Source organism: Melospiza georgiana, chromosome 9 (genome assembly GCF_028018845.1).
Source record: "Melospiza georgiana isolate bMelGeo1 chromosome 9, bMelGeo1.pri, whole genome shotgun sequence".
Lineage (NCBI taxonomy): Eukaryota > Metazoa > Chordata > Aves > Passeriformes > Passerellidae > Melospiza > Melospiza georgiana.
In genome coordinates this window covers 22,493,884-22,506,715 of record NC_080438.1, presented here as the reverse complement: position 1 = coordinate 22,506,715, position 12,832 = coordinate 22,493,884, and the positions used below count along the sequence as shown (strand labels likewise).

Here is a 12,832-nt window from a genome sequence, read left to right as displayed (position 1 = left end):
TTTCCTCCTTTCTTGGTGGATCCTATATTAGGTTTTTTAAAGAACAAAAAAAAAAAGGGGGGGAAAAAAGCCCAAACCACTTTTCTTTTCTTGTTTCTTGTAGGTTTATGGGTGTCTGTGTGCATAAAGGACAGCTGCACGCTCTTACTGAGGTAAGACTATTTCATAATATACATACTGAATATGAAATATCCAGTTCTCAGGACAGATCCTGCAATTGCCATTCACCTTGAGTGAAGGTTCTTCTATGGAACTGGTGAGTTAATGACTCACTATTTGCTATGTTAAGGGAAGGTTGCAGAATCAGCCCTCAGAACTCCACTCACAGCCCTTGTATGTCTTTTCACCTCAGAAGCACTTACTGAGGTGAAAAAAAAATCACAGTAAGAACATAAAACTTCACTGATAATGTTCTAAATGAGAGATGTGTGTTACCATTGAGCTGCCCCTAAATATTATTTGTTTCAGTGACATTGCACTGTATTTAAGTCTCATTTATACTCCAGCTGTACATTTCACAAGTCAATCAATAACGTTTCAGCTGGGTCGTTATTGTATCCACTCCCTCCCACTTTGATATTACAGCTTAATCTGGGTCCCATAAAAAGGAATTATTCCATTGCCCAAGATCTAGGTATCAAATAAGCTGAAGTTTCCATTCATATGTTCCCACCCTGCTTTATTGAGTTGTTTGTTAATCTCCCTGTACTGCTCAGAAAAAACAATAATATTCTCTTGTTAGGAATAGTGCTGCCTGTTTAGAGTCAAAATCAATAAAATGCTTTGCTGTTGAATTAGTTTGAGTATAGACTAAAAGGAAACTTGTGGTTGGTAAAGTTAATGTTTCTTATTTACTTCTGTTTTGTAGGAACTCCTCAATTAAAAATTAACCCTTTCCCACCCTCCCAAAGACAAGTCTGTTATTAATTAGCAATTTAAGCAGGTTCCTGGTATGGTGTGCTTGCCAAGGACTGCTGTAAATTGAGGAGGCTGAGGAGCTGTATGCCAATTAGCAGGATATGTGTCACCATCATTTTCTGGAACTTACAGATGCCACTCTGAGGCAAAAATGCACATATGTGGGCAGTGAATTTCTTCACCTTCTGGGGTGACAGTGTTGCAGTTCTCATTCTAGGTGCTGTTGCAGAGATGCACTCTGGTTCAGTGTCTGTATGTCTGGTTGAGCAAAGGTAAAGGCTCCAGAAATTTCAAGATACAGCAGGAGTGCAAGCACTTTGCCATGAGAGGGACAGTTTATTTGATTTATTCTTTCTGGGTTTTTTTTCTCCTCCCTGTGCTCAGTAGAGGAAACATTCCTAAGATGGCTGATCAAGTTATTCAGGCAGGCTTTGCTAACATTATTGCTGATTTCTTTTGGATATCTGGTAAACTGAAACAGCCATTCCACTCACTGAACATTATCGTAGAAGAGGTGGAGCTTCATAGTGCTTTATTGTACTAAAACTCGGAAGATTTTACTCAATGTGGGGGTTTTTTTGTTTGGTTATTTTTTTCCCTTCCTTCACAGCAGTTGCTTACCATTTAAATAACCCTCCCCACCCAAAAAGCCAAGAAAATGAAAACAGCACAGATGCTTCCTCATAGTGAGCTAACTTTGTAGCTGCTGCTTTGTTCAGCTATTTTTGAGTTCTTGGCAAGCAAATAAATCTAAGAAAGACTTCAAAGAATAACTTTTTATAGTTACAATTCAGAATAACAGAAGAGATTCCTGAAGCATCTTGAGACCAAGAAGGAAAAGAAGTTTACTGCAACATTTTGAGAAACAGAATAGCTTTAGTGACATTATGAAAGTGTAATTAGTGATTACTGCTTCTGTGGATAAAAGTGAGCATTTAATGCCTTCAATAGGAAAATGACAGAAATTAATGTTGTAGGGAATCCACACACAATTTTGCCCAGTGACATAGCTACTCTTTGATTTCAGAGAGCTTTTAAAAGTAAAAAACTGTATATGCTCCAAGTAGTGGAATTGTCTTTTCTGGCAACAGTAGTAGCATTTTTCATCTTCAAGTGTGTGTAGAGTAATAGCTGAATTCTGAAGGCTTGTGGAGGCTGGAGAAGGGGGCTGAAATGAAGAGCTGAAGGAGTTATTAGTAAGACAGGCAGGTTGAATCACCAGTTCAAATATAGCCCAGGAGGATAAACAAATTGGCCACTGTCTCGTGCCTTTTTTCAGCTTGTGGTCCACATGGTGGTCTCCTTGCTCCCCGTGCTCTGCATAATTGACACCAGCCTGGCACTGCCAGTGCTCAGAACTTCTGCCAGGGTTTCAGTTCTTTGGAGATGAAACTGTTGATTCAGAGGCCCATTGGTCAATAGGTGTCTGAGTCACTGCAGGGAGAATCCTCTGGCAATTGCCTGTGCTGGACCTGTTCTGTAATGAGTTTAATTATCCCTTCTTGTGTTTTGAGAGTGCAGTTGATGATATGCCTACGTATGAGGGATCCAGCACCACTTAGAGCCTATGTCTGAGGGCAGCATGATGGGAAATCATGTTTATTTTATATATGTACGTGTTTCCATAACAGAAGAAGTTGAGAACTTGTGCCAAGTGTTTGGTGACTGGATTTAGACAACTTGTGCTAGTAACAGCCAAGGCAACCTCAAATGGTGTTAGAAGAGCGCTGAGGATTTTTGTAAGCTTGTTAAGGGGCTACATTAGGAATATGCAGCACTTTGTTATTGGAAGGCAGAGTTGGAAGCATTACAGATTTCTTTTCTTGCATGTTTACACATACAGGAGGCTTAAACACAGGGGTAGATCATGCAGAGCAGGTTTTTGCCTGAGGAAGGTGTTGATCCTGTGTATGCTTTGGGATTTTCCCTTTTGGCAGCATTTTGTGTTGATTTAATTTTCCTGTCTCAAGTGGCTTTTGTTTTTAAAACTCTTGAGCAAGAGGCAGTTTCTGTTTGTTTTGGGTTTTTTTTTGGTTTTTTTTTTTCAAAATAAGAATGGAAATGTTTAATTATAGACTGCACTAGGACTTTGGCCTTGTTCTGAATCCACAGTCTTATTAGTTTTGATAATCCAATATTTTTTTTTTGAGGTTCTCAAGCCAGAAGCTATGGTATGTGCCTCTTCTGCAGTAATTCAATATCCTTAGATTGACAGAACAGCTTAGGCTGCCAAGGACCTCTATCCCTGCAAGCACTGAGTTAAGAAACATTTAAGGAAAGCAGAGTAAATGCTTTAATGGGTGTATCACCCAAATGAGCTGGCAGGCATTAGACTGCCTCACTAATGTTGAGCTCATGAGCACAGATTTGCCATGCTTGTTTTCTCTAAAACCAGAAACTGGCTATTCCTTTCTCAGCATTCATCTTTCATCTGAAGCTGCTGGTTTGTTTCTTTAGCTACAGGGATCTGCAGTGCTTCCTGCTGTACTCACATGCCTCTCCAAACTAATTTCAGCCTTTCCCTCAGGCCTCTCTGTGTTTTCCAGCCACTTTCCTAATCTGACAACTCTCTTCACTTCCATTTCCTGGCACACAGCACTATCATAAGTCTGGAGAAACTTGCAGAGTAGCAGAGTCTCTGGTGTCAGCACGGGATGCTGCAGAGCTTTGAGAGGCCAGCTCAGCACTGCTGCCAGGTGAGCAGACAGACAGACAGTGTGTGCTCAGGGGACATGGAGCCTGAGCCATGGGGAACAGCCATGGCTCAATAGCAGTTGTGTATGATTTTATCCCATACACATCTATCATGGAATGGCTGCATGGGCAAACATCCATTTTGGGTGGAAGACAAACAAATTTGTGTGTTGTATGTTTTACAGGCCTGTGCTATTATACTGAAACAGATAAGGTAGCAGCATAAAGTCTAGCATATAAAAGCCACTTAATCCCTTCTTGCAGATCCTGAATTGTTTGTTGAACTCAGTTAAACAGGTTTATCTGAATTTCTGAGAGACAGGGCAGGCTAAAATCTGGTTATAATTAGATGTATATTTATATATGCACAGAATGAATCATACAGCTTGATAATTCCTTCTGGAAGGAAATGAAAGCCTTGGCAGTTGTGTGTATAGAAGGTGAGGAATGGAAAGTTATTGTGTGTTGATTGGGATATCTTGAAATTGCAGTGCTTCAGGGACAATAGTTAATTGTTGCAACAGAAGTTTTATGACTATTAATTCATACCGGGTGATAGTAAAAATGTGTGCAAATGCACTGCTGCCACAGTCTGATTGCTCAGTGTGGGATCTGACATGCAGTGGAACTTTCTCAGGCAGAGAGCAGGGCTGTTGCAGTGTGGTAGGTGATGCAGAGGTAGGACAGAGTTATTTCAGCCAGCAGCTGTGGGAGCTGAGAGCTGCCTGAGATGCTCTCCTGAAGCCTTTCACTTGGTCCTTGCTGGTGAATGGCGGAGTCAGACTCCTGGAACCTGTGACAGCACAGCAGATAGCTGGGGTGGGATCAGAAGCACTCGGTGTAGCTGGGCAGCCATGGATTTCAGGGGCTGCTTCATATGGCAGTGGGGAAAGTGCTAAAGCTGTGAGGAAAATGCCAATGTCCTTTGAAGAGAGAGGGTTGTTTTCAGTAAGTTCTTTGGTCATAACTGAGAACTTCCCTTCTTTGCTTTCCTTCTCAACAGCAATAATGTGAGTAAACAATAAATGCAATTAGTGGAGTTTCAGAATTTTGGAGACCTTCCTTTTTTAGCATTTTTTCTTTTTTACTTTTGGAGATAGCACTAACTAGAAAGAAAAAATATTGAAAGCTTAAAAATCTCAGAATTGTTTCAATGGTGCTGAGTTGCCCTTTTACAAGGACTAGAAGGTAAGTTCTTAAAGTGGGAAGGTTCTTCTGATATACAGCCTTTCACAAGCAGAGTAAATAATTAAAAGTATTTCATTCTTCATTCTTTTTTCCTCCTCTCAGTTCTTGGTTATCTTTCTGTGGAGGGCCTTTGACTCTAGAATGGAGAAAACCAGACTGACATCACTTAGGTCTCCTCTTCTGAAGCTCTATGCTACAGCTAAAATTGTAGTAGTAAATGTATGTAGTCATACACTGCCTTCCAGATGGAAATTGCACACTTGCGAGAGTTTTAAAAAGGCCTGAAATACCATTCCTTCCCTGCTCCCTCCTTTCCTCATCTCCTGTAAGACTCTCTAATCCCTACTTTTGTTCCACCAGTGTGATTCATACTGTTTGAGTAACTTGAGTTTTACTCATGTAGCACTACAAATATTTAACTGAGCTTTGGTGCTGGCAGTAGGCTGTCAGCTCTGGAGAACTTGGTGTCTTTGGAACTGTAGTTCCTGTTAGCAGTGGTTCTGCAAATATTTCATGCAGCATAGGAATTGTTCCTGCTTTAGGTATTACCTGTTTACCAGCTGACATTTAGTTCCTGGTGGTATTTCTCAAAAAAAAAAAAAACCAAAAAATAACCCAAAACAAGGAGAATAGCTGTGGTGTGAAGTTGGTAAGCTTGAGCTTAGAGACAACTGAAGAGAAAATTCGTTGTGCTTAAGGTAGCACCAAGTAGAAAAATAAAAGAGTTTAAAGGACTCTTATTTTCATCCTGTTAGAAAATATTACTTATTTCCTGGACACTGCTGTCCAGTTTCCAAAAAACCCCAAGAATTCAGAGGTTTCTTAGGGAAGTCCTTGAATTCATATTAGATAGGTTGTACCTGATGTGTTCAATGAAGCCATTCTGAGTAGAGGCTCCCAGATCAGTTTGTATTCCTTGATATCTTGTACTTACTAATGCTTGTGCATTACCTCCCCTTGCTTATTGAAATATTTCCTAGACACTTTATATGGTCCTTCTGACTGAAGTATTGGAAAAAAGTATTGGAAAAAGGAGGAGCAAAAATGCAGAGGGGTGGGAGAACTCTAAAGATAATTTTGTCCTTTATCTCTTCTCAGATTTGGGACCTAATTCTGCTCCAGTTTGGTCTCATTTGCATACATAAGGCATCTTCCTTGAATGTACGAAGGTCTTGGGCAGTATGTAAAATTGTTTTATGGTTTTGTAGCACTGGTCACTGCTTTGACTTTCTGGAGAAACAAATGAGCAATGGTGCAAGCTTTCCCTTGGATGTTTCTGTTTACACCTCAGAAGATACAGAATACACCTGTTAATTCTAAGTATCTTTTCTTTAGGGGAATGAGTCTTGATACAGAAGAGTGTAAAGAGGGCATTTACTTTGGAGTGACTTTAAAAAAAAAAGATTATCATGCAATGATGACAAATGATCTTTCAGATGACTTCCAACAACTGACAGCCAGAATTTTAAAATGCTTCCTGGCTGTAGGATGCAGCAGAAGGGCTGTGGTTTAAACTTAAAAAGAACTCAAAGTATGCATAAAATTCTGCAGATTAAATTTATCCTTGTGATCTCTCAGCCAATGAATAAAACGACCTGTGGATTAATGCTGTAATAAACCTCTGCTTGCAGGCTCTATCCTCTTTTTCTGTGGTTCAGATACTTTTTGTAGCATTAATTGGAGCTACAGCTTCCCTTTATGAATGAGGAGTGCTTTCAGTGGTGCTGTGCTAGTGCTGGAAAGTTGCTGCAGAGGCAACCTGGGCCTCCACAGGTATAAAACTCAAGCACCAGAAGAGTAAGTTTAGCCCTATTGAAAGTTTCAGAGGTATTGAGTCCTCTGCTAAGTTATGGTTATTTTTTATTTTTCCTGTAATGGACTTGAGTTTTAGACCTGGATAAATTTGGTTCCAGGAATATATGCTCCAATGACAAGAATGGTTATGTGGTATAAAACTAGAAGTATCTGTTGCTATTATTTATTTGCCTTTTTTGCTGCTTTTGTTGTAAGACTGGAAGTCCAGCCAGCACATATCTATGTTATTTCCTCTGTTAATTTGCTTGTTTGGGTTGTTTAGCTTTTCCCTTACAGGAGTCATTAAGAGTTAGACCTTGCATGTACTTGCCTCAGGGTCAACAGAAAACCTTTCACCAGAGCCCAGGGATTTGACCTCTAGAGAAGAGTAATGGTGACCTTGTCTGATGCAGCAGTGGTTGCTCTCCCCATTAATGACGGTGTGAGCAATCACTGTAGGGCCTGAGAAGAGCAAGGTCATGGCAGCAAAAATAAATAGGGTTTAAAGCAGAATGGGGAAATAGCTCAGGTATTAGGGAGACTAGGCTAGTCTGTAATGTAAAAGGTGAGAAATCATTCCATTTCATTGGCACTATTTTTTCCAGCACTAAATTAGAATTAGTAGATCATGAGATGTCTCTTAGGGCTGTTTGCTGTCTGTGTAGTGCCTTTTTCACAGAATCACAGAATGGTTGAGGCTGGAAGGGACCTCTGGAGGTCACCTGGTCCAACCTCCCTGCTCAAGCAGGGCTGGCTGGGGCTGGTTGCCAAGGCTGGTCATAGAATCACAAAATGGTTTGTGTTGAAAGGCACCTTGAAAGATAATTTTGCTCAAATTCCCCTGCCATGGACACAGACAGCTTCCAATAAACCAGGTTGCTCAAAGCCCCATCCAGCCTGGTCTTAAACACTTCAGGCATGGGGCACCCACAGCTTCTCTGAGCAGCCTGTGCCAGTGTCTCACCACCCTCATGGCAAAGAATTTCTTCCTGAGATCTAAATCAACCTACTCTGAGTTTAAAAACATTCCTGCTTGGCCTTTTAAAAGGTCTCTCTCTGTCTTAACTGTAGGTTCCCTTCAGGTACTGTAAGGCTTCAATTAGGTCACCCTGAAGCCTTTTTTTCCTCCAGCCTTAACAATCCCAATTCTCTCAGCCTTTCCTCACAGGAGAGGTGCTCCATCCTGATCATCTTGATGGCCGTTTATATTTCTGCTCTTGAGAAAAATCACTTATCTCACCACAGAAAAGTTGTTGCAAGTTAGTAGGTGCTTTTAAATACATTGTTAATTCTATCATCCTCTATTGAAATAATTAAAACTATGGTGAATAGAGGTAAGGTAAACCTACAAGATGCAAAAAGCTGTTACTGTGTGCCTGCCTACTGGCACATCTGAATATTGACTTAATATTCTGGGGTTAAAAAACCCAACCAACTAAACTGGTACAGAAAGACAAACCTATTGCCTGTGCTTTCTGCTTCATTGCACATGAACACCAGGACTCAGTTAGGGAAACTCAAATTTTTATCACTTTTGTTGTTGCATGCAGCAGCTACCTGCTGAAAAGAATATAGGAACTTGTCTTACAGCTGAAAAATTAGGAAGCTTCTGTTTATATTCCAATATGAATGTGTTTATAAGATGAAAAACTGTCTAGCAATAGATGATAGCAAAATCTCTAGCAATATAATTTTGAAGTTATAAAAATCCTGATCCTTTCAAGTGAAAAATTTTGGGATGTGCTTTGGATTTCTTTCTTCGAAGTATAATTTTTAGCTTTTGCTTAAATTATGGTATAATAATTTAAAGATATATCTATAGAAAAAGGAGTTATATAAGTGTGAGTTTTAAGTTCATGGATATGTGTATGTATCTGAGAAGTTATTTGTTTGGCAGCACATATAGACCTTGGGCTTACTTGTTTCTGTGTCTCTTGCAAAATGATTTCTACTACATCTTTGATCATTTTGAAATGCAGTTATAATTCTATTTATAAGCTTGGTTTGGTGCTGACACTTCCTTTCATCTCTTGATTGTTCATAATAGAATTTTAAAAATACTTGTCAACACTTGAGCCGTATTTGGTCTTCTTTTTGCACCCTTCACAGCATATGGACTGTCAGTTTCAGTTTTGCTGGAGCAGTTCACTTAGGTTCTCAGTTCAATTTATAAAAAGTGGCTGAATGTGCTCTCAGCAAATGTAGTTTGTGCCTTGACAGCCAGCTCTACCTCATCCTTTCTCAGTGCTGTGCAAGGCATTGTACTGTTTCATCTTCTAAGCAATGTCCTTTTTCCTCTGGTTTTATTCTCTTCAGAGCAGTACAGCATCTCTCTCTTCAACATGAGGCATCCCCCTATGAAAGACACCTCCCAGTTTGCAGAACTGAAGAGACCATTCCTGGTCCCTTGATCCTGTCAAGAAGCACAGGTGCCTCCAGAAACAGCCATGCCCTGATTAACAGGAGAGTGCCAGACAAACCAGCTGTACTGGATTAGTGGAGAGATGTCTGCCCTAACTGTGTTTTTTGAGAGAGTGTATGATAAAGCAATAAAAGTTAAAATTCAGTTTTCAGAGACAGTTTGGTATAGGTTAACAACTCTGAGAAAGCTGAGTGAAGGTCAAAAGAATATGAGTACCCTCATCAAGATGTCTCTTTTTTGCTGAAATGATTCTGTAGACACTTGCACTGAGCTTGTTCAACCAGCTCAAGAGTTGCAGACTGGTACCTGTGTGTACCTTGTGTGTGACAGCTGAGTCAGGCTGATGAGGCAAGATCAAATCTAAACATGGTACATGTAGTAAGTAAATTAAACTGTTCAAAGTAAGTAGAGTTTAAGAAACTTGCAGAAAACAGAGGGGGATGGTCGTGGTTTTTAGGAAGTGTCACACCGTTTAAGCCTTATGTTGTAATTTTAAGGCTTCATGTATTATTTTGTAACAAAAAAAACTTCATTGTGTTAGACACATTGCTATTTCACAGAAGTTTAGACAAAGTACATATTCTTTACTTTTATATGACTTCCTTGGAAACCTTATATTTTTGTGCATTTTTTAAAAAGAAAAGACTTCAGCCCCAAACACAGCTTGATGTGCTGCACATACCAAAAAATCCATTTAAAATCACACAAGGGGGCCTGGTTTTCAATGACAAGAGGCAGGAAATTTAGTGTTCTGACTGACATTCCACCAGCAGTTCATACTCTTGCAGCTTCATGTTGTGGCATATGTGGTGTGCTTGACCCTTTGGTTCTTTCTCCAGCAAAAATGATACTGGTCTCCACAGGAGTTTCAGCTAAGTCTCTCTGATTTGTAGCTTTGCAGTTTTGAGTGCTTAAATATCAAAAGTGAGGTTTTTGGAAAGCATGTAAAGGACCTTATTTAAGTTAGGTGATATTTCAGTTTTTTTCCCCCAATATCTGATGCTTGCTTACTTTTTTTTTTTTAATGAATGAAAGCTAACCATCTTGTCTCATTGCAGTGATCAAAGATGTGGTTTTCCAGAAAAACACTTAACAGAGAATTTTAAAAAATCTGTTTGGGTGGGTTGTACCTGGCCACACAAAATGCATTTTGGAAGGAAATTCATGTTGCTCTACCTGGTCATGACACTTTATTCTGAAGACAGGAAGGTGGAATTGATTCTCAAAAATTGCAGTAAAAAGCTCAGTTACAGGAAGCAACAAGCTGACAAAAACATTGTGTTCTGGAGGACACAAGCTGGCATTTCCAGGCCCTCTCTGAGGAGGGGAGCTGGCAGGCCAGTTAAAGGAAAAGCCTGCTGTGGGCTGATGGTGAGCAGGTAGGTTAAACACATGGGGACAGCTCTCCAGACCAGGTCTGTGCTTTTACCAAAAGCAGAGAAGCAGTGAAAGCTGTGTGAGCCCTGCATTGTGCTGCAGGCAGTGGGAAGCTGCTTAGATGCATCTGCGCTGTGTGGTTAGGCAAGAAGGGTGGGTTCTCACAAAAAGAAAGTTCACATGTAAGAAGAGCTATAATCAGAGACACTAAAGAAGTCCTCATGTAAAGACAGTAGCCAAGACTTTAAAACTTAAAGTCTAACTTGAGGTGCACAGTCTATATTATGCATGCAGGTGCTAGATGAGTAGTGATGAGCAACCAGTTATTTCAGTGAGAACTTCTGAGCTTTTCTCCCTTCCTCTCCTCTACTTTTAAAAATTAAATCTTGGCTCTGCAGGCTATACCTTGGCCTTAATTATTTCCCCCTCCTCTCTCACAGGAGGATGACTGACTTGTTTTATCACTTCAGAGCCTGTAATAGTGCACAGGCCTTTTATTCATTATATTATTTGAGATAGGAGCATCTAAATATGTTGTGCTCTGAGGAAGACTTGCTAAATATCTTGCTGGTGCTAACCTCTTCCTCCTTTCTAGAATGTCTCAAGGATAGAAGAAAGATAAGAGGCAGATAAACGTTCCATTGTGTCATTCCTTGTCTCCCTTCTGCCCATGTGTGAGGCACACACATGTGGGTGGGTGCTCTGTGTGTGGGTTGTGTGGGTGTTTTTGGGGAGGGGTTTTTAATATCTCTGTTTTGACACTCACTGGAAGCCAACTGGACCACTTGCCATTGCCTCAAGCAAGAAAGAAAAACATTTTTTGTATTTTTGTATTTCAACCTCTAAATTCTTTTTATTAGTGGCTAGGTTGAAAAAAAATGAGGAGATGTAAACTTCTCAGCTGTCATGGTATGGGTGGGGGAGAGAGGAGGAGAACTGAACACTGTCTTGAGCACTAGTTTTTGCTGTTACTTCTGTATATGAAGAGAGGCAGTCCAGTTAGGTACTGTGATGCTGGCCACTTAACTTTTTGCCTTGTAGGTTTTTTTCTCACATATTTTCAGTAAATTTAGTTTGTATGTAGTGTTTTCTGTTATTTCCCCCCTTTTCAGTCTGGATCCCGGGAAACATATTCTTGAATTAATGGGTGTTCTGTAGTTTCACTTCCTCATTTTGCTTTACTTATGAGCCATCCAAAACATTCAGAAACTCCTTTAATGTTTGCTTTTACACATCAATATTAATAGAGGATCTTGGTGCCTTCTATAATTCCCAATAAAGCATGTGAGCACCTTCAAATGTAAGTGGATGTGTTGAGTGGACGTGAGAGTGTTGAGGTTTGGAAGAGCACTCTGAAACAGCTCAAAGAGAGTATTCTTTGTGCAGAATTTAAAGTTTGTAGTATGAGAGGTGTTCATGTGCTGTAAGTTTTGCTCTCAGTAGATCGTTGTAGCTGTTTCACAGACTCCAAAAAGTGAAGCAAAGAGGTTATTTTTTCTGCCATCTTGCAGCCATATAATCTGTGGGCTGCTGCTGCTGTTATTTATGTGGGGAAGGTGAGAAAGACCTTATTTAAATGAGAAGCTCATTGCTAGGAATTGCAGCTTCTCAGCAGAACTGAGTCCAGTATGTTTGAAATGCTGTCAGTGTGGATAGAGCCTTCTGCTCTAAACGGAAGTGTTATTGTAGAGATGCTGTTTCTCTTGCCTGTGTCAGCAACAAGGTACTTTCTCTTCTATGCCTGTGTGCTAATTTATGCCATATTCCAGATTCTTATCTGCACTGAGACTGGGCTCCACTTAGAATCCAAATGGTTGTGACTTCAGATTATAAATGCAGGGTTTTTTGTTAGGCCTTCTTTGCTTTCTGTGTTTTTTTTTCTACTAATATAATTACAGGAAAAATGGTTATCAAGGTCAGTTTGTATAGATATACTGGGAGTGTTTTCCGGTTCCACCAAAATAAGCTTATTTCCTGCAGTATTTCAGACCTGAGTGTGAGTGAGCATCCAGAAAACTGCCCTCATCCATGTGGGTTGCAGCAGTGCATTGTTGCTATGTGCCTCAGCTCAAGACTTACCAACAAGAATCTGTTTGTAGCAGCAAGTAGCCAAGTGAACATTACATTTTGATTGAATGGAATGACAGAAAAGGGCTCAATTCAGCATACTGACCATAAGAGCTGTTGGAATTAGAGAATTAAAGGAAGACAAATCTTGCTGAATTCTTTTCCATGCCAACGCTTAAATGTTTGGAATGCAACAAATGGTTTTCATTACAGCTCCTTCCTGAGTTAGTGCATGTTAATTCTTGTTTGCCCTTATAAAAGAAGCCATGCCTGTACATGCCTTTTCAGAAGGAGGAGCCAATGAATTAATCAATGCCACAACTGAGAGAGAAGAAGGAACAGAGGTAGATCCGTTGCATTTCTTGGCTTTTG

The 12,832-nt window shown here is 40.1% G+C and overlaps 1 protein-coding gene across 1 annotated transcript in view; it reads left to right on the top strand.

Moving 5' to 3' along the window:
• Positions 1–12,832, top strand: part of TESK2 (testis associated actin remodelling kinase 2) — a 73,509-nt gene that overhangs the window by 33,989 nt on the left and 26,688 nt on the right. Inside the window, exon 4 of the mRNA XM_058030169.1 lies at positions 104–152. Coding sequence (XP_057886152.1) covers positions 104–152 — 49 coding nt within the window. The remainder of the gene's footprint in view (positions 1–103; positions 153–12,832) is intronic.